This window comes from Dermacentor andersoni, chromosome 2 (genome assembly GCF_023375885.2).
Source record: "Dermacentor andersoni chromosome 2, qqDerAnde1_hic_scaffold, whole genome shotgun sequence".
Taxonomy (NCBI): Eukaryota; Metazoa; Arthropoda; class Arachnida; order Ixodida; family Ixodidae; genus Dermacentor; species Dermacentor andersoni.
This window is the reverse complement of record NC_092815.1, coordinates 241,914,391-241,935,765: the sequence shown is the minus strand read 5'-3', so window position 1 is coordinate 241,935,765 and position 21,375 is coordinate 241,914,391. Positions and strand designations below refer to the sequence as shown.

The following is a 21,375-nucleotide window of genomic DNA, read 5'->3' as shown; positions in this document are numbered from 1 at the left end:
TGACAGCATTCTAGCCACTTTTAGACAACTCGGTAAAAGGATTTCTTTTACTCACGAAGTTCCGTTCGAAAATTTCCTGTGTTTTTTTTTTTTTACTTAAGCATTTGCTTTGCTAAAGGCCATGCATGCTGGCAGTAATTCTGTCTGGCACAGAAGAGTTTGGTGTCATATGACTACTACCAGTCAAAGATTGTAAAACGAGGAGTAGCGATGTTCTGCTTAGAATCGGCTCTCCGCAAGTCGTGTGTGCACAGGATGCAGCTTGCTTGTGACAATCAGATTTCCCGTTTTAAGATGGCAGGGTTCCCTGACTCAATGGTACCGCCAGTGTTGGAAACCCTCCTGCAGCAGGCAAAAGGATCTAGGAGCAAAGCAAGGGTGAGGACGACTACTATGACCGTATTTTCACAAGGTCCCTCACAACCTAAGGAAGTTGGCAGGCAGGCTTGGAGTCCCCCTTGTCCCCCTTGTCTTTTCAGCCCCTTTTAAACTGGCGCGGCTCTGCCCTTGCACCTCCTGTGATCCTAAAGGAAGGCAAGGCTTTGGCAAGAACCATACCAAGCCATATGCAATATGCAATGTAGGAGCTGTGTACGAAATCCCCCTGGCGTGTGGCAAGTCCTACATAGGGCAGACAGGACGGTGCCTGATTGATCGAGCCAGGGAACATGAACAAAAGTTAACCAAAGATGAATTGGCGCACTTGGCTGTGCACTGAAATGCCTGCCCCTGTGCACAACTTTCAAGGATAGTAACATTCTGGGGAGAAGCCAGGATCAGACTGCACGCGAACTGATGGATGCATGTCACATAAAAAAGAAAGGCGAAGACTGTGTTAGTGACATCTCCATTAGGTTGTTTCAATCGGAAATATATATATTTTTTAATTGGTTGGCCCGCTAGGCTGATGAGTGTTCTTGTTGCTGCGTTCTGCGCATGTTCTATTTATATATATATATTGCAACGGGTTGCCGTGACGGGAAACGGAAGTGTTGCGAAATGCAATTTTGCGTTTTCATCAAGATGACGAAAGGTGACGTGGAGCTGCAAATTTTATCCACTAATACATTTTTTTGTTCCTTGGCCGCTATATTGCGACGTTAGCACTTCAAAAAGAAAGTGAGCGGTAGCGTACAGACTAGTGCAATGCATTTGCAATTTCGCGAATATGTGTTGGCGATCCAAGATAGCCGCCATGCCAGCTTTCCGATTGGCTGAAGGAATCTCCCGTGAGGAGCGTCACAGGAAGGGCTGCTTCGTAAACATCATTTTGACGATGCGTTGCGTTGCGCTGGGCCACCATTGCTGAGATTTTCAGCCATAATTTGTGGTGCGACAAGCCGCGCGAATTATGCGAATGAGCAGCCATATGCAATGGCAGCCGAGAGGAATGCGTATCGCCACATTTTCGCCGTCGTTTGGCGCCATAAAAATCTTCTGTTCATAACGCGTGCTCATAGTATTTGCATCGCTCTCGGGTGGTGTTGGCATTTGTTTTTGGGGCCATCATTTTTTAAAACAATGCGTTTATGCGAAATAATATTGATTGAACACAGCAAACTTTTGGCAATGTTGTCCATTTTTCACTGCTGCATTTGTATTGTAATCAAGATTAATGCCTTTTCGTACAACCAAAATTTATGACAACGGCGTCTTTCTAATTCATAAAAAGAAATGTACGCAAGGCGGCGCCTTTAAGTTTCCTTCCGCGGTGCGAGTAACCAGCGAAGTGAACAAGATATGGCAGCGCCGGCGCTTGCGTCGCGCTAGTGGATATCTCTGGCGCGCAACGCTATCGGTGATATTCGACCATTTCTCAGCAAGCCGAGTCGCGCTGAGTCACTTGCGTTTCACGAGATAGCGATAACGTGGCCTAGAACGCGCGCGCATCAGCACTGGTAGGTCGCGTATGTTGTCTCAAGGTAGAAAACAAGCGCGTTGGCGCCAACATACGATGACTCATTCCATTTCCCGGGGACATGCATCTTACCTAATGAAGCAGACGACGGCATACGCAGCAGACGGCGGAAGCGAGAAGCGTTTTCGGCTGAATAATCGTGCGCTTTGAGCTAGCTGCTTTATTTTGAAAGCGGAGGAAAACTGTTTTGCTTTACCGAGAACTTTACGTCCAGCGCCTTCATTTCAGTTTCCTAGGCAAAACGTCAAGTTCGCGTTACGTTACGAAAGGAAAATGGGGCCATCGGCGCCATTTTGTTCACGTCGCGTCTACGTCACGCATCGAAGACAATGGCGGAATGCTCAGAATAGCGCTCCAGATATATTTTTTAAACACCGTGTCCTCTTGGAGTGACGAGGAGGTTTTTTTGTATTGTATCCCTCGTTGAGCAGTTCCCGGCATTGTGGGACTCGAGCCAGAATGATAACAATGATAACACTCTGGCCGAGAGCGTAGCTGGTTGGTCTGCTCTGCCGTCTGCTATGGCGGTCCGCCGTGTGGATGTGCTTTGCGCCGGACCGGACCGCGGTGGGCCGTGACGTCGCATCACGTGACCGATCGGCCCGCAGACCTTGTCCATCGTGTTGATCGGCCTTTACTAGCGCGCGCGATTGGCCTACTCCGCGCCGACGTCGCCAGCCGCGGGGCGCGGCCACGTTTTCGGTGATGTCAAAATGACTACACGCTCCTGTCAATCATCTTGCAACCGAGTACGTCGTCTGCTAGGCGCCGAACCCGACGGGAGTTGGGAAGTTTAGAGGGATCATACGCTCGCTACAAGACCGGCTTCGCATGGTGCGTCTGGTGGATTGGATTGGATCCAACCCGCGGCTGCGGCTGCGGAATGGCACGTTTGGATCCAATCCATAGTTTACATCGAGAAAATGGCGCTTGCGTTGGGAACTTCGGTTGTTGCGCTAGCGTTGCTCGACAAGGAAGAACAGCGAGGGGAGCTGCGAAGCGCGTTTGAAGAAATGACAGAAAGCGAATTCCGCCGTCGCTTTCGTTTATCAAAGCAAATAGTGCGTTCATTGTACAGCGAAATCAACAACATCATCGGCTGCCAGCGAGCCACTGGAATGTTGTACCTGCCTCTTGAAAAGTGCGCCACTGTTCCCGTCGTTTCTTTTTCCATTTTTTTTTCTTGCTGTGCGCGACACCACCAAGGGACGATGCAGAGAAACCAATAGTTATAATTTGTAGTAGTCACACGTACTACTATTTGAAAACGTGTTTGGGCTTGAGAAGAAAAAATACATTTTTTTAGATAAAGATTTAATTCATTTGGAAGACGAGAAACATTTGGTTTTGTATATCTCCGATCTCCGTATATCTCCGAAATATCTCCGATCGCGCCCCTGGGGCGCGATCGGAGATATTTTGTTCGATACGCGTTCTGTTCAGTTGCTGCAACGTCACAAAGTTGCAGTATGCAAAATTTGTGACAGTGGGGCGGAGAGAGCAGCCAATCAGGAAGCGGTGACCTCCCCGGAAGTTTACTTCCGTCGTTTGTCGTCTGCTTGCAAACAGTATACTACAAAACCAAATGTTTCTCGTCTTCCAAATGAATTAAATCTTTATCTAAAAAAATGTATTTTTTCTTCTCAAGCGCGAACACGTTTTCAAATAGTAGTACGTGTGACTACTGCAATTTATATCTATTAGGTTCTTTGCGTCGTCCCTAGGTGGTGTCGCGCACAGCGAGAAGGAAAAAGAAAAAAAAAACGACGGGAAGAGTGGCGCACTTTTCAAGAGGCAGCGACATCCCAGTGGCTCGCTGGCACCGATGATGTTGTCGATTTCTCTGTACAACCAACGAATTATTTCTTTCGAGAAACAAAAACGACGCCGGAGTTCACTTTCTGCCACTTCTTCAAACGCGTTTCGCACCGCCACGCGCTCGCCTCCTTCCTCTAGAAACGCCAGCGCAAGAACCTAAGTTTCCAACGGAAGCGCCATTTTCTAGAAATGAACTATGGATTGGATTCAAACCTGCCATTCCGCAGCCGAAAAGGCCACCTGTTGGATCCAATCCAATCCACCAGACGCGCCATGCGAAGCCGTATGATCGCTCCAAACTTCTCAACTCCCGTCGCGTTCGGACGAAATGCTCGGTGGGCGGATGATTGACAGGAGCGTATCGTCATTTTGACGTCACCAAAAACGGGGCGGCGCCCCGCGGCTGGCGACGTCGGCGCGGAGTAGGCCAATCGCGCGCGCCGGTAACCGAACGAACGCGCCGAACAACCATCTCCGATCGCACCCCAGGGGTGCGATCGCGCAAACAGCTCGCTTTTCCGTTCGTTCGGTCTGGCTGCGACGTCACAAAGTAGGCCGTCCGCAAGATTTGTGAGAACGGGAGGGAGAGCACAGCCAATAAACGAGCGAGCCCAGCCCCGGAAGTTTGCGTCACCAGTTTGAGCTTCGATCGGGGACGATACATTAAGTGCAGAATGTTTGTGATGCTTTAATAATTAAACACGTAATATAAGAAAAAGATTCTTACTGTTGCAACATATAATCTGCCTCGGAAATCTCATGCGAGAGCAGAAAACTAATTTAAGCGGCATATATTTTGGTTTAGTCCGCTAGGTGGTATCGCACACGTCAAAACAAATTGGCGGGAGCGCGCAGTTCAATTGCAAAATCGCTGTTCGTCAGTTGCAAAAATGTCGTCGCACAAGAACGTCAGGCTTGGCCCTCACGTGTCGCCACACCAACGTGAACTGTTGGTGGCGTTCATGGAGGGCCATCCCTACCTTGTGCGGGCATCATGCGCACTCACACCGGAGTGCACGGTGGAGCGGAGGCGGCAGCTTTGGAGTGAGCTCGCCGCCCTGCTGAACACAGAGGGCCCGGCCGCCAAGACAGCCGAACAGTGGCAGGTCTTTTGGCGGAAAGAAGTATTTCTTTCCCGTCGAGATGCCGCCGCAGCTTCCGCAAGTCAAAGGTGAGTGCGAGGAGCGGTTCTGTTGCTCGCGATATTTACAATGCTGTCCGTAATTGCAGCGGCACGGGTGGTGGCCGTCTGCCCGGCCTTCGTGGCCGTGTCATCGCCCTAGTGGGCACCTCCACGGTGACCGGAGTGTGCGAGCCGTTCTACCAACCGCTCGACGAGGTAAGCCATTGACAAACGCACCAAAAAACGGGAGGACGCGGCAGTAATTTACAGTAGTTGCGCCGTGTATACTGCATCGCGTAAGCAGTGTTATACCCCAGTCACGCAGCCCGCTTCATTCGCGATCGCGCCCAGTTTAGATAGAATTTCTCGACAGTCACTGGCTCCTTTCTTCATTCCGCGAAGGGAGGCAATAGAAATAGAGAAATTTTGCCCCGATCGGGATCGATTCAGATTAAAAGTGCCTGCGTGACACTGGTATAACAGATATAGTTTTTCTTCCTTTATGTGCATGTGTTTGCTGCTGGCATGCACAAGATGGTTTACTACTGGGATTTCAAGAGATTTTTTTCTGCTGTCATAACTCTACGTTAGTGCATATTGGGAGGAGCAGATTACGCAAACTTGACAAAACTGCTTCTTCGCATCTTATACATAATGCAGCCCGCCATGGAGGTGACCGTGCAATCTGTGGGCACCACCGCTGGAACAAGCGGCCTTTCACGCGAAGGTAAGCTTTTGCTCTTCCCTGTTGCCTTCCTGTTTGTGGAATCTGTTTCGTATATAAGGAACGCAAACTATTTCTACTCTAGCCGTTGAGTGAATGTACCCTCTATAACCAATATAGGAGCACTGCAGCAGCCAGGAGTGGTCGCTGTTGAGCCACTGCCCCGAAGCCCTCCAGCCACTGCACAGCCTGCAGCTGGCCCTGGCGGAGTGAGAACCAGTAAGTGAAAAGGAAATATCCTGCAATGTCACAGCATGAATGCACTGGACGTAATGTAGTTGTGTGTTTAGTTCATTAAAAAGTGGTACTTTTTCCAGGCTACCAACCCCGGGTGCAGCGCCGGTCTCGAGGCCCTCGTCGGGTGTCCCACCGAGAGGCCTTGGTTGAACGGCTCGCGGATGACTACGCCAGAACCGTCGCACAGAACGACGAGACAAACGAAGTGCGTGTGCCCTTGCCTGCTTTATATGGTGGAGTGTAATAGAATGACAGTAGACAGGTGTAACATTTTTTTAGCAATTTGATGAGCTGCACAGGTCACTAACTCACATACATGGCTAACACGTGTTTCAATAGCTGAACTGAAAAAAAAAAGACTAAGGGAGACGGACGAGAACATCATCATACATTACGTACATGGTCATAAACACGGTCACTTGCAATCATTAACACAATGTAACAGCTTCAAACACAGTAATCACTGCCATTAGCATTTCTGCAACAGGCAATGACTGGGTGGACTAGACAACAGGGACACTTGCAATCAATCACACAATAACAGCTTCATACATTCCAATTTCCACTACAGCTCTTTCTTTTGAGCAGTTTCATAAACATGGCAAGTTGCCTGTAATTAAATCACTCGTTTTAAAACACTGCCTCATATGACTTACTCGTTTCAAACCTTGGCCGCCCACTTTCAAGTATTAGCTAATGAATTTTTCCGCATATGCTGTAATTGCATCACACACATCGGATTGCGCATGCTGATTGTGATAGTTCTCCCCCATCACACAAAAATATTCATGTCTGAAACATTTTTCCCAAGGCAGCGGGGTAAATTGAGTGGCATATGTAAAATACCTAAAATGCTCTGGGCCCTTCATCTTCATAATTATTTGCAAAGGCGGTAGCTAACTCACAGTTCAAATTTAGCCTGCACATCGCCGTAAAGTTTCCTTTATTTTGACGCACTTAGAAACACTATAGCTTGCATAGTTTATTGAGGACGATGGAGAACACAAACCTCAATAAACTATTGAAACATTAAAAAGGAGAACACTGTTGATTAATGAGTTGCAATGGTTGTAATTAAGGCAGTAAGAGGAAAACTTTGCCACACAATACACTCAGGACTGTGGCTATTTCCACAAAGTTTGAAGTTGCTAACTTGTTCTGGAAGGCTGGGAAACATCACATATAATGGCAGTGCGACAGCTTGCAATGCTTGAATAACAATTTATATACAGGGTCCAATACATGCTTTTGCAACAAAATGCAACATAGGGCCTAGCATTCTTTGCTACAGTGATACATGTCATGGTCGCTTGCTCATTTGCAATCCCAAACTTATTGCTATGCCATCTGTTAACTTTCCGGCGGCTCGACAGCATAAAAGTACATATGGTATTGATATTTCTTTGCAGAACTACATGAAAAGCAACAACAAAAAACAGATACAATGGTGCAGACAGACAACAACATAGAAAGTGTTTGTCCTTGTCCCCATAACTAATGAACATATGGTAATCTGAATGAGCATACATGCAGTTGAGCACCTTTATACCTGAAGTGCTTGGGACCACCAAAATCATCCGTTCTACAGCTCACTTTGTAAACATTGTGCACAGCACGCCTCACACTAGGAACCGACCGAACTCTTTCGTTATGCAGGTCACTTTGCTGTAGAGGTGCTTGACCGACTGTGCGGGAATGGATGCTGATGTAATGATTTCTTTCTAGCTCCTTCGTGGTATCCGCCAGGGCGTAGACCGGCTGGCTGCAGCTACTGAGCGGGTCGTGGCTGCTGTGGAGCGGCAGGCCGACCAAGTAGCGGAGGCACTGCGGCCAGTGGGGCAGCTTTCGCAGCTCTTGGGCCAACTAATGCAGGAGGCAGTGGCTGCAAGGAGGGAATAGACGATTTGAAGTTTTATTATTTATTACTTGTATTTTTTGTATTATTCATTATTATTCGTTCATTATTATTCGTTCATTATAACTTTGATCTTGTTTTGTACATTTAAATATTTTTTTAGTGATCTCTAAACTTTGAGATGTTACTCGAAGGTAGCAGAAATTAAATAGTTACCTTATTTCCGTTATGTGCACAAGAAATTGCATACTATTTTTGTAACTTTATCGTTAGTATGTTTTAGTATTTTTTAGCAAGTATCATTAATATGTTTCGGGTGTTTCAGTCATACGAGTTAGGTGGCAGTCATGCTAGCGTTGCTCTTTCTGTACTCTGTGTTGTTGCACTGAGGTCCAATTTTTTTTGTTGCAAGGTTCCATATCCAGTGTCTACCTGAAATCACTAGATGGCTGCTTTAGAATTGTGTTACACATTACATATAGTGAAGCTAACTCTTGATTTGGCGCCTGATGGGGATTCTCCAGCTAAGAGCTGATGCCTTGTACGCGGAGAAAAACAGTATTAGTCATATTGTTTTCAACTAGGTCATGTTATTCCTGCCATTTATATCGAAGTACAGAATGCGTCAGGCTTGCATGATGCTTTTTATTTGTATGCTTACCACTTTTATAATGAGAGGGTGATAAGTGTTACATGAAGCACTTCTGGCTAGCCACGTAGGCTCCTGCTGTGATATTTTTTTGCTACTACTTCCATGTAACGTTATATATGATAAGCTACAGCTATGGAGTGCATTACTGTACCTGATACTGAAGAGTAGTTCAAGGTGCTGTTATATGTGACATACACACGTCCTGCAGGCTTCCTGCTACAGCAGCACGTTAGTCCAGCTCATTCTGACATATTTCGTCACTGTTGCTACTTCAGATATGTTGTATTATATGGGGTGTATCTGAATGCAGAACATGTAGCGGCTGACATTTATCTGTATTTTTTTGTGACACGAGGATGTTTACAAAGTTGAAACCATGGAGTACATTAAAGTAATACCATTTCCTTGAGCTACACCATGTCTTGGCTTTACTCCATGCTGGCTGAATATACTACATGAACAATGTGCCCGATGCAGTGTGAAATGAAATGTTCTTGTGACGTTTCAATCTAGCTACCCAGCTGGCTACAGGGGTGGACAAAAATGTCGAAATGGCACGACATGTCTTCGTGCAAAACCTACCTCTGTCTGTTTTGTTTTCAAAATTCCCTGTTATAACAGAGTGTCATTTTGTATTTTGTGTTTCTAGTTATTTAAGAATAAAATTACAAAAGAAAAAAAGAACCCGGAATAGAGATGCAGCAGCACACCCGCTCAGGTGCTTGTGCTGTTTTTTGTATTCTCCTTGAATTTGCGTTCCCATCTGGAACTAAGTTGCCCAGCAACACTTTTTTAACGCCTCTCTTCCACTGTTTCTAAACCTTTTGTTACTGTGACACACCCTGTGAAAATCCGCAATGGAGATTTCAGTATTAATCAAAACAAATATTTTTGAAAATGCCTTGCATCCTTTTTATCAAGGGCGACCATTTCAATTTTTCAATGGCATTATGAGGTTTGCCTTTTCACGCCTATGTTGGAGAACTCACTTGGCTTTACGGTTGAGCCGCGCGACGAGCCTGCTGTTGCTGCCTCAGCCGACGATGCAGCATACGCAGGTGAGTGGTACGCCAGTTAGGGGCCGCAGAGAACAGGTTGACAACCTGACTCCTCATCTGCTTCGCCCTCATCAGCAGCTCTCTGGGCGTTTCTTGCCGGCAGGTGTGGTGCCCTTGAGACACAGGCAAGCCCTGTTGCAGCGGTGGCTGGTTGTCATCAGCCTCCTCATCACTGTCCTGCAGCTCCGGCTCCCCTGCCTTCAAAGCAATGTTGTGGAGAGCGGCGCAGGCTGCCACGATTGTGGCTGCATCCTTGGGCTCATAAAGGAGTGTCCGGTACCGTTGAAGGCACCGGAACCTTGCCTTCAAGACGCCAATACCTCTCTCCACAACGTTCCTCATGGAGGCATGGGCCTGGTTGTAGCGCCCCTCCGGAGTGTCAATGCCTGGATGGCCTGGCACAGGTGTCAGCAGCCATGGCTCAAGAGGGTAGCCTGAGTCTCCTGCATGTTGGAAACATAACTGTGTAATATACTTCACTGATTGCAACATGTCTGCAGCACTCACCAAGCACCCATTCTCCACGTCGCAGGTTACGTGTGAGGCGGCCTAACAGTGGCGAGTGCCTCCACACGTAGGAGTCGTGGCACGATCCGGGGAAACGCGGATCGATGTCCACGATGCGCATGTGGGCATCACACACCTGGAGGGCAGAGCAAACGGGCGGAAAATGGTTCAGAAGAAGCAATTTGAGCTGGAATATTTTCATATTTCACGTCATGCTGACAGATAAATAGTCTGAATGAAATGTTTTTGCACCAACATGATTTCATAATTCTTTCCCAGACACAGCTGCATTCTTTCTCACATTAGTAAAAAGCAATCTCCGAAATAGTCTTCTTTAATTATTGCAAGAAATGTGCAAAAAGCTACATTCACGAGACATTTGTGAATTAACGCTCATCATAGCCGCCTTGGTTGTTCAATGCGTACTCTTATACCCGTACCGCAAGGGCACTATCGATCGATTTGATTCGGTTCGAAATTATCAACCGCGATTACCTGCCTCCCGCAGCTTAAGCAAATGAGTCAATCTGGACCGAGAAATTAAATTCCGAACGGGCTCGATCACGATCGATATTGCTTTACGTGGTACCCGTATTGTACACACTACGACGGCATTACATAAAACCGATAACCTAATAAAAGATGACAGCGTGCAAAAAAAATGTCAGAACGTGAGTACTTACGATCATGGTAATCAAGGCGTAGAAGCCTTTTCTTGACATGAAGCCCGCGGTCTCGCCCGGGCTGAGTCCTTCGGGCTGTTTGATCGCTATGAGCGTCCCGTCGACACAGGCCACTACACCGGGAATGCGGCCCCGATCCGCAAAGGCCGCCTTTGCACTAGCCTTGCCGGCCGTTGTCAACGGGAAGCTCACCCAGCCCTGTTGCCGGCCCACCACGGTTATTGCTTCCGCAACTGCGTGAATGCTTTCGCTCACGGAAGCTTGCCCCATGGATACGAATTCTTCGCTGCCGATGGATCTTTGGAAGCTCCCCGTCGCGAAGAAACGGAGAGCACAAAGCACCCTGTCTTGCGTCGTGATGCCACCGGTCCGAAGGCCACCGATGGCGTCTTCCAGTTGCTCGCAGAGCCAGCGCACAGTGCGCTTCGAGAGCCTGAAGTGGTCGCGGAACTCTTCCTCGGTAAGCTCGACAAATGCGTCCCGAAAGATGCGTTGCCGAGGCTGCCCGAGAGACTCCAAAAGCGCGACGATAGGAGCGGCCATCGCGACTCGTGAGAGCCAAACAAACCGCCGAACAATGAACGCGATTCTCTGAGCACAACGTGAAACGGCGAGCATTCTCGACAAATGCACTCGGATCAATCAAAATTAAAACAGCACTATTTATATTTATCACAGCGCAGGCGCAACATTTAATTTCACTGTGATCACAGTTGTTTTCAATAATTAACATCGCTAACGTTCGGCGATGGCGGATCGCGTTTTAATCTCGAAAAACTCGACCCCCGCCAGGGCCAGCCATGTTCGGCGAGCGACGACATTATGAGCAGACGACAGGCGCATCGTCTGCTACTAGCGCTGCTATGGCAACGGCCATTCATTCTTCGAAACGAATGCCCTTGCCGACCGTTCCTCGAAAGCGGCCGTTTCCCCTCGCTTTTGGAATGATTGACAGGAGTGTGACGTAAGCGCATTTTGTGGTCCCGCCCCGGCGCAATGGCCGCCGTGACGAAACGCGCGCGCGCCAGCGAATCACGAGAGGGCAAGCGAGAGAACGGAAAAGCGAGCTGTTTGCGCGATCGCACCCCAGGACATCGGTATATCAGATTGGAATGCTCGTAAGTTGCAGCGAAAACTGTAGCGCTCAAATGTGATCGAAAATGTACGCCAGCATTTGCTTCACGCGCGCAATCTGAGTAGATAACGCTCTTTCGCTATTGAATCCGTGACAACATTATGGATATTTGAAATACATGCAGGCGCGTGTTGAGCCAAGCGAGAACCTTGGAACAGTGGTTATACGCTAACAAAAGCTTATCCATAGAGAAAAAAAAGTAGTACACTGTTGCTTCAAATATTAGCTGAAACATAGTGCTCGTGATAAAAAGGGCCCCCAAGACTGCACAGCGGCGCCGACATACCGAAAATGCTAGAGCCTAACGCTTTCTGATTACGGATATTTATCAAACCAGCATTTCGTGTTTCGATGTAGCCCTGTAGTCCAGGGGCCTGTTCCACCACCGGTACTGTGTCCGAGCTCACATTTCACGTGACTGTACGTATGTCAGCATTATATGTCGCAACATCACATTATTTCCTTCGTTAGATCTTAGCATTAGACAGCCAAAATATATGCACCAAATCCCTCTTCTTCATTTTTCAGTACTTTTCGTTGTAAGGTACATGTCCGCGCTGATCCATACGTTACAAAGTAGTGAAAATGTATCCAATGCTTTCCCCCAGGCAGCTGTTTTCATTCATGACGATGCCAGCAAACACTGACGATGCCACCAACGCTCAGAAATCTAATGGGGAGGGCACACAATGTTCTTGCACACCTTGTGTGTTGTACTGTAGCGCTGAGATGCTTCTTGTATAATGTAGGAGAATCGGTTGTAAGAGCAGAAATGCACAGTTGGACACATGCGTTTAAGCTCACAAACTTGATTTGCACCAAGTTAGCGTATCCGAGCTTTCACACTTGCTTCATAAGAAGCCTACTGCACCATAAGTATGCCGGCTGCCTTTTAACTGCACCAAAACAAACTTAGATCAATATAACTATTGGTAAAATCATTTTGTCATTCGAGTTTCCAGATTGGTAACCACTACATGAGGAGTAGGTTGAGAAGTTGTGTGCGTAGTTAACGAGGCTACGTTCACAAAATTTTCAATTATTTATCTTAGGTGGCTAAAGAAAACGAGTAGTACGGAGCCCGTCTTCGAGATTATCTAACCGAGTGAAGAAATTTGATTAGACCTGCTTCTGTAAGAACTATGCTAATTAACATTTTGCAATTAAATGCCGTTAGAAAGCGTAACTGACGCAGAAAAAGAACATCTGTGAAGCCACAGAAAGTACAGCGCTTCAAGACGGGACACAAAGCAGGAACCACACACACACACTGCGCAAACAACTTGAAGCGCTGTTCTTTCTGTGATAATAAACCAACTAGCCCGTCAGTCAATCCTTGCAAACCTGTAAAATCAACCTGGGGCGGGATCTTATAACGGGTCGGAAAACGAAGCGTTCACTTCACCGCTTATGTCACTAAACGGGCCACTCCCAAACCGGAGGTGTAAGAATGGGAGGATACGAGCAATAGACGAGAGGGTGCCGCCTCTGAAGTGCACGTCATCATATGACGAGCTAATCGAGGAACTGCAGAATGTTTCTACGTGTTAAATTAAATATAAATTATAAATTAAATATTATACGGCCAGCCATAAAGTATAAACGTGCGGTGCCAAGCGGTTACGCAATGCTTGACGTAATTTATTATCATTATTTTTCATTCTCAGCCGACACGCAGCATCGCAAGTGTAAATGAGTTGGCAGAGCGCATCGCTATGCTGTCTGTTACCAAGACCTTGCACCAGGAGCTTACCAGGAATACACAGTAAAAGAAGTTTACACCCATTGGGGTGTATATCTGTCACACAACAATAATCGTCATCTGACTTGCTTGCGTTTCCTTTCTTGAAAACGCCGCGCCGGCTACTTTCCTGTCGGCAATGTCTATCATGCTGATAAAGCGCATGCTCTTCATTAGTGGGAAGTACCGGGCTCGCAGCGTTAAAGAAAGGAAGTGCGGACAAGACAGATGACGTTTATTGCTGTGTGGCATGATACGACTCAAAGGGAGTAAACTTTTCTTAGAGTGTACACTGCCAGCACTTCTGCGTAGCGGGCGCAACAAAACCATGAACTGCTAGTTCTTAAGACCACTTTTAGTAGCAGACTGTATCAATTTTCCTTCTTTTTTTGGCCTTTCGTCATCGGCTTGGACATGACTCGCTCGCCGCCGCACTACCGCTATCGCTGCGATCTGCCTTACATCGCATTGTGTGATAGAAGCAATGGAATTGCAAATCGGGCGTTACGATAGACGGGCCCTGCATTGCCTGTGTGAAGTAAAATCAAACAGCGTGGTGCCGACGGTGCGCACTGTGCGTGAAATAGAGGACGAAAGTGCGGCACTCCCGAACTAGAGCAACAAGGGCAGCCAAATAAGATACCTACACAATATCTTGCCGTCCTGACTGTACAGTTTTATCAGCCGAACGAAGGAAGCACTGGACTAGTCCAGGTTGAACCCTTCCGATAGCTGCATGGCAATCTGAGAGCTATTCACTCTGACGATAGCACTTGGAATCCGATCGCACCATGCAAATATCTTCTTGACATTGGCTTTGAGGCGGTAGTCACGGGAAAGCTGATTCAGCCCTTCTACCGGCCAACAGATTAATTGCGAGAGCAACTTCGTGGACAGTATCGGCAGCACAGATCTACGCCATTCCGCTGAATCATTCGCTTCCGACCAACCTATGGGAGCTGCAGACTGGTGACGATGAACCCCAGCGCGCAATTCCTTCCTCTGCATGGAATGACCACTGGTACTCTTGCACCCAAGATTCCTCCAGATTGTAGCGTAGCCTGCCAAAGGTCGACTTAGAAAGCCAGCAGGGGTGGTGCAAATAATTATCCGTCATCTCTTCGAATGCGTATCGCACTTAAATTCCAGCCGTGGCCAACACCGAAAGAGCAACGCCAAGCAGACGACAAGCGCAAGTGATAGCCTCCGAAGCAACCAACGCACGCGCGCACGACTCCCGCGTCTCCGGGGTCGCGCGACCGGCGCGCGCGGCAAAGGTCGCGAGCCAACAGCCAAGCCACAGCAACGTAATCCAAAGCGGACTACCACTTCGCCGGTTCCGCTCTTGGCCAACGACGGGTTCACTTTGAAAATAATTGACAGATGCGTGACTTGATCATAATTTGCGGTACCGCTCCGCTGTTTCTGATGGCCTCCGACGTAAGCAAAATTTTGATCAATCAGGTGAGACCGAACGTTATAACGGCTCTCCTTCTGAACCGTTATAAGATTCGGCCTCTGACCGCACGTAGCCTTTTGTGATCTCATCAGCAGTATGGGCCCGTGAGCATGTTCCTTGTGCGCAGTCCGCTTTCGATGTTTATTCCCGCTGTTTTATCTAACGGAAGCAGTTTAAAGTTTTAGTGTCAGTATAGAAGCGAACGTGTGCCGCTCAAAGCTTGCTCGGTTGCTCAAGCGATGCATGACGCAATGATGGTGCAGCTTTAGCGCGTCGCTGGCATCAAGACAATGCGCTGCCGCCAAGGGAAGGAAGATAACAAAAGTGAATAGCTCGGTAGCTGCCCACGGAGCTGTGCCGATGGTGACGGTGCCATCGTGACTAAATCTGGAGCGGCAATATTGACGGCTGAGGTGCTTTCTTTTTTTTAAGCGGAGCTGGTAAATGCTACTTTCCCCACTATCGTGTCCACGAGTAGAACAAAATCTCGAAGATAGTAGAATGCTGGGGTGGCACACGGCGGAGAACTCCGCATACGTGGGCCGATACCGAAGACAGTATAATACCGGGCCGGCCTGCAGCCGAGGTGCATTTAGCCATTAAGGGGCCCCCATACACCGCTTGGCTGGTCATACTTCTTCATAGAGTGGATGGGAACTGAGTTTTTATTGCATTGATTTCGCTTTCAGAAAGAGATAACGCTATAAACGCAATGTCACTCGATCTTGTATCGTAGAGTTCAACATTGGTTTAAATAAACTCTACAGGCCATTCATCCCCAAAAGTGATATAAGCGGGGAAATGCTCGCTAGCTCTCTCGCTCCCGCTCGCTTACATGCAAACACGTGCACACACTCACACAAACGCACACACACACAGATATGCGACGCATGTTTGCCGGCATTTACATTTACACGCATCCACGCATGCATCATCTGCATCATCATCATCATAATCAGCCTGGTTACGCCCACTGCAAAGCAAAGGCCTCTCCCATACTTCTCCAACAACCCCGGTCATGTACTAATTCTGGCCATGTCGTCCCTGAAAACTTCTTAATCTCATCCGCCCACCGTCCACGCATGTACCCACGCATAAAGATGTAAACACGCACGCACACTGAATTTCAGGCATACACAAACACGCGTATGCTCGCACACGCATACACACACTCGTCTGCACGCATATTCAAATAATGGGACACAAACATGTGCGCACACGCAAATGCAAGTACACATATACGCATGCTCAAGGCATGCACATGCATAAACACTCCCTCTCCTTCCCTGTTGCCTCGCAAAAACATGCGCGCCTAAACAGACTTAATGACATTCCCTTTGCAATTACCATTAACACTCAAACTGTAATAAATCGCTTTACAGTTTAAATTTGGCGCTTCTTCAAGTCAATGTACCCTCTGCTGAGAGGGGGCGAAGCCCATTTGCTCCTGTTGCGTCACATAACCGCCCAGCGCCGACCAAAACACGGCTTTAACACACACCACCCATGTTTCGAATAAGTGCCACAAATGCATATGTTCTTACAAATGACTACCCTCTTCGTGCAGGCAGTGGAAACTTGTTCATACTCGGAAGAAGAAGAAGAAACTTTAGCAAAGAATAGTCCGGCAGTTCTTGATGTGGTGGCCTCAGGTGACGGCTCGAAGTTCTTGGACTCGAGCGGCATCTTCGGCTTGCCGGACGGCCCAGAGCTGGTCTGCCAGCTCTGAACTTCTGATAGCCGCCTCCCAGTGGCGGCGACGCCTACGGAGAAGGTCCCCGGCGGCTCTCGCATCCGGGGCGGCGTCGGAAAGAACGGAGCTCGAGCCTTGTCCTACTCTGGCAACAGCCGCGATTATGGACGCGTCGCTAACGGAGCTGCTTTGATTACCGTTGTTGCCGGCACACTCCCAGAGCATGTGTCGCAGCGTTGCTCTGTGTCCGCATGTTTTACACGCGTCTGTTGGATACAAACGCGGATAGCAGTGGTGTAAGATAGCGGGGCTAGGGTAGGTGTGTGTCTGGAGCAAGCGTAAAGTTACGGCCTCCTTCCTGTTCAATTTATCGTGCGGTGGCGGGAATGTGCGTCTTTCGAGTCTGTAGTGTTGGGTGAGGTCTCTGAACGTGGTTAGGCGATCGCCCCACGCCCAGTGTGTTTCTTGTTGCTGTGTTTCTGTTGTAGTGTCCCGATCCGGCAGATCCGATGCCCCGCTCTCGGGGGCGGAGGTGGCCACATAATCAGCGGCGGCTCGGCGTGTGAGACCTCGAGCCGTGGCGTGGGCCGCCTCGTTTCCCGCGAGCGGAGCATCGGTGTGTGCCGGGGTCCAGAGGAGGAAGACCGTAGAATTTTGGCGTTGCGAGGGCGATGACGAGTCGCCGTCGTCAGAAATTTGGAGTATGCGGGCCGCTTCCCGCGAGACACGACCGCGCGCGAAGCCGCGGATTGCCGCCTGCGAGTCGCTGATCACGATCGCAGCGTTCGGCACCGCGACGAGTGCTAAGGCTATCGCGGCTTCTTCAGCCGCCTCCGTGTGTCCCGTGGTCACCGTGGCGCTCGCGAGGCACCTACCCGAGCGGTCTACAACCGCTATCGCGTGCGCGCTTCTCCCTCCTCCATATCGCGCCGCGTCTACGTACACCGCCTCGTTGCTGTTACCAAACTTCTTCTGAAGGTCGCTTGCTCGTTTGTTGCGTCTCCTGGCGTGGTGCGTCGGGTGCATGTTCTTGGGAAGCGGCGGGATGATCAGGCGGTCGCGAACAGAGGTGGGAACCGCCGTCTTTTCTCCATGCTGAGTGTGGTACGATGCTGAGCGACTCGAGGATGCATCGACCTGCCTTTGACCTCGATAATCGTTCGTATTGCGCAATGTCGTGCGCCTCGATTAACTCGTTGAGGGTGTTGTGAACTCCAAGCTCTAGAAACTTGTCGGTGCTCGCGTTGAGTGGAACGCCGACCGCCCTCTTGAAAGCCTTTCGGATCATGCATTCGACTTTGATTTTTTCGGACCCGATCCACCTCAGGTAGGGGGCAACATACGTTATGCGGCTTATCGCGTACGCCTGCACGAAACGGATCGCGCACTCTTCACGCATACCATTGCGTCTATTCGTGATGCGACGCAAGAGTCGGATCGTGTCATCTACCGAACGACGAAGTATTCGCACCGTCTCTCCGTTATGGCCGTTTGCCTGCAGGTGTAACCCTAGTATTCTAATTTTCTCTACGTGCGGTACGGGAGTACCATCTGCCAATGTAAGGCGTACTTTGGAATAATCCCGTTCCTCTTCGCGCAGGGTTTTACGACCTCTCCTTGTGGGTTTGTAGAGTAAGAGTTCGGACTTGGTAGCCGAGCATTCAAGGCCCGTTCCACGCAAGTAATTCTGAACCGCATCTACTCCTGCCTGTAGCGTTCGCTCGACGTGACCATCACATCCTCCTCCGGGAACCCAGAGGGTGATGTCATCCGCGTAGAGACTGTGATGTAATCCTTCTATTTCTGTTAATTTTTCGGGTAGACCAAGCAAAACTAAATTAAAAAGTAATGGTGATATGACAGATCCTTGCGGCGTGCCGCACGGACCCGTCTCAAATTCCGGTGATTCCTCGTCGCCGACGACGACGCCTGCGCGCCTGCCCATGAGGAAATCTCTAACGTAATTATACGTTCTTTGGCCTAGTCCTAATGTTCTAATTGTTTTTAAGATCGCTTGGTGTGTAACGTTTCCAAAGGCCTTTTTAATATCTAGGCCGAGAATTGCCTTAGTGGAGCTGGTAGTGTCGTCTACCATCTGGTGTTTAAGCTGAAACAATACGTCCTGTGCGGAGAGGTTGCGGCGGAATCCTAGCATGGTGTGCGGGAACGCGTCATGATCTTCGAGAAAGTCGGTCACGCGGGTGAGAACTGCGTGTTCCATGACTTTGCCGACGCAAGACGTAAGCGAAATCGGTCTTAGATTATCGAGCGTAACTTGCTTGCCAGGTTTAGGAATCATGATAACGCGGGCCCGTTTCCACGCTTCGGGAAGGGAACCCTCTCGCCAGCACTCATTGACGTAGGCCGCGAGTCAGGAGATCGACTCGTCGTCTAAGTTACGGAGAGTCTTGTTGGTAACCCGGTCCGGGCCGGGCGCCGATCGAGTGTTGAGTTCGAACAAGGCTAACCGAATTTCCGATTCGCTAAATTCCGCGTCCAGTTTCTCGTTTGTGACGCCATCGTACTCGGCGTACTGGATGCTTTCGGCTTTCTTAACGTAACGGTCACGTATTGCGTCGAGGAAGTTATCGCCTTTATAATCTCTTACGAGTCTACGAGTCTTGTGGCCTTGAGCGGCCCGAGTCCCCGCCGGATCTAATAGGTGTCTAAAAAGGCGCCAAGCGCTCGCCCCGGTCATCTGCCTCTCGAGGCCGTTGCACGTGTCTTCCCATTGTGCCGTACATACCTGAAGTGCGTGTTCTTCGATGCCTCTGTCTAACTGTGCTATGCGTTTGCGCAACGCCTTATTATGTCTTTGGCATTTCCATCTCTTTAGGAGGGCTCGCTTTGCTTCCCACATGTGTAGGAGCCTGCTGTCAATTACTCGGATATCATATAGAAATAAAATTGATAAAATTTCGTCCATTCAGTTACGCATGTGCATTGCCGTGAAGTTCCACAGGATGATGAAGGTGCAATGTCTACAATTCCTGAGTATGTTCGTGCTACAAGGCACGACAGTTTCTAACATAACACAAAGACATGTACATGCGTGTTGTAGAAAAAGACGAATAAACGGAGCAGGCGGTCACTGCGAAAAGAAGAAGAAGAAGTTGGAGCAATGAGTAGCTTTTTGTCTGGTTTCTTCGTGACTCGCTAGTTTTATACATGTGTTACATTGTCCTACGAATAAAATCTCAATAAAAGCGATGATTTAACAAATAATCAATTCATTGCTAAGTTTTAGGAAATAGAAATAGAAAATATAATATTTGAAGAGCACTCCCGGAAAAAGCAAAACTGAAACCAAATCTTGAGTTTTGTGTTTCAGCCATCTGGTGGGAGACTGTTGAACTCAACCCTACGTGGCGTTAAAAAGAAGTATCCCGCAGCGCGGTATCCAACCGCTGCCAGCATGACGCGGAAGGATAGGTGCGAGCGATTAAACTACTCGGCCATGATTTTCGACGCTCCCGCAAGTAATACGCTCGCGTTTTTATAGATACTGCGTGAACTAGCACGACTCTGTTTCAAAAATCACTTTTGGGAACAGTCTTACACCATGTGTAGAGAGTCGAGATAGGCTAGCAGAGTCTCCGGACTGCATACGCTGTGGCGTCTGTTACGATAGCCCCCGTAGTTTTACCACAGCTTACGTTTTTGTTTCGCAAATTGAGTACAAATTTGCGTCCTTTAAATAGGCTTCCATTGTTGAATCTTAAACCGCTCTGCAAACAAAATTCTTGCTTGCCACAGCGTGATCACTGCATTTGGCTCGTGTGGATTGTCTTCCAGAACAGGTCGGTCACCTGCCTGTTTCAATGACACACCTGCAGCTTTAGGTATTGGTGAAAAACCCGCTCGTTTCATCGAAAAAGAGCTAACTTCGTGCCGGGGCCGCTTGGGGCGCTAGTTGGTACGTGTCCAGAAAAGGTAGATATGAACAAGGCAAGTGGAGAAGTTATCCAACTGATAATAGCATAACGGCTCAACACTTATTCTTTTAACTCGAAAATTACTCAACTATTCTATAATAAACTATGTATCGGCAGGGAAGCCGTTATTAATTTGCGGTTACTTTTTAAGACATGCTGAAGTAAGCTTGAGTTCATTGTATGTGCGTACAGAAGTGGGGTAAATGAAAATGTTCTCGTCCAAAAGTATGTTCAGAGCATTATCCTCCTTTAGATAAACAGTAGCCTTGCATGATTTCATTGTGCCATTAGGCCTACTTCACGAATGAGAAAGTAAAAAGACGTACAGAAAGGAAAGCCAGGGCTGACACGAGCATATTGTTGCGCTGTAAAACATGAACCTCTTCCAACTGGCCCAGTAGTCCATTCACGTCGACACTACTGTAGTGCGCAGGGATTTAGAGCAATGCATTTTAGCAAAGAGAGAAACATTTACTGAAAAAAAGTCACCCCAGAAACTTGTGCAAAACAGTTCCCTAACTGATTGTGTAACTCCGGGTTCTTGAATGATTCGTGATGAATACGTGAAGCACATAAATGAGAGCTGCCTCATCTTAGCGCCGTCATTTTTCCAAGTACCAAAGAAAACGATGAAATATGTTAGTTTCGAATAACCAACAGGTTGGTTTATTGTCACGAAAGGACTCGGCCGGATGCAATGTCAGAGGTCCTTGCCACATAGCAATACAAAGAACCTTACTGGCAAAGGCCCCACCTCACTGGGCAAGCGTTTCGTATAAATAATAGCCACGTTTCGTTTTCAAGCTCTTTCTTCTGAATTGTTGGCAAGGGCTTGTT

General features: G+C 48.3%; 2 protein-coding genes across 2 annotated transcripts; both read right to left on the bottom strand.

Moving 5' to 3' along the window:
• Positions 1-6,026: 6,026 nt before the first annotated feature.
• On the bottom strand, positions 6,027-10,022 carry LOC129387095 (putative nuclease HARBI1). The gene is made up of 3 exons (XM_055075815.1): positions 9,893-10,022; positions 9,317-9,828; positions 6,027-7,702 (listed from the first exon to the last, which is right to left on the bottom strand). The coding sequence occupies exons 1-2, from the start codon at positions 10,011-10,013 to the stop codon at positions 9,323-9,325; spliced, it is 627 nt and encodes a 208-aa protein (XP_054931790.1). The 5' UTR covers positions 10,014-10,022; the 3' UTR covers positions 6,027-7,702; positions 9,317-9,322.
• LOC140215889 (putative nuclease HARBI1) lies at positions 10,021-11,118 on the bottom strand. The gene is made up of 2 exons (XM_072286234.1): positions 10,572-11,118; positions 10,021-10,028 (listed from the first exon to the last, which is right to left on the bottom strand). Exons 1-2 carry the CDS (start codon positions 11,116-11,118, stop codon positions 10,021-10,023), a joined length of 555 nt encoding a protein of 184 aa, XP_072142335.1.
• Between the last annotated feature and the right edge of the window lie 10,257 nt (positions 11,119-21,375).

Bases quoted from the DNA above. Each gene is read 5' to 3' on its own strand.
- LOC129387095 (XM_055075815.1), bottom strand. From the start codon at position 10,013: ATGCGCATCGTGGACATCGATCCGCGTTTCCCCGGATCGTGCCACGAC. The intron at 9,829-9,892 runs GTGAGTGCTGCA...TCCAACATGCAG, and splicing joins ACGTGGAGAATGGGTGCTTG to GAGACTCAGGCTACCCTCTT.
- LOC140215889 (XM_072286234.1), bottom strand. From the start codon at position 11,118: ATGGCCGCTCCTATCGTCGCGCTTTTGGAGTCTCTCGGGCAGCCTCGG.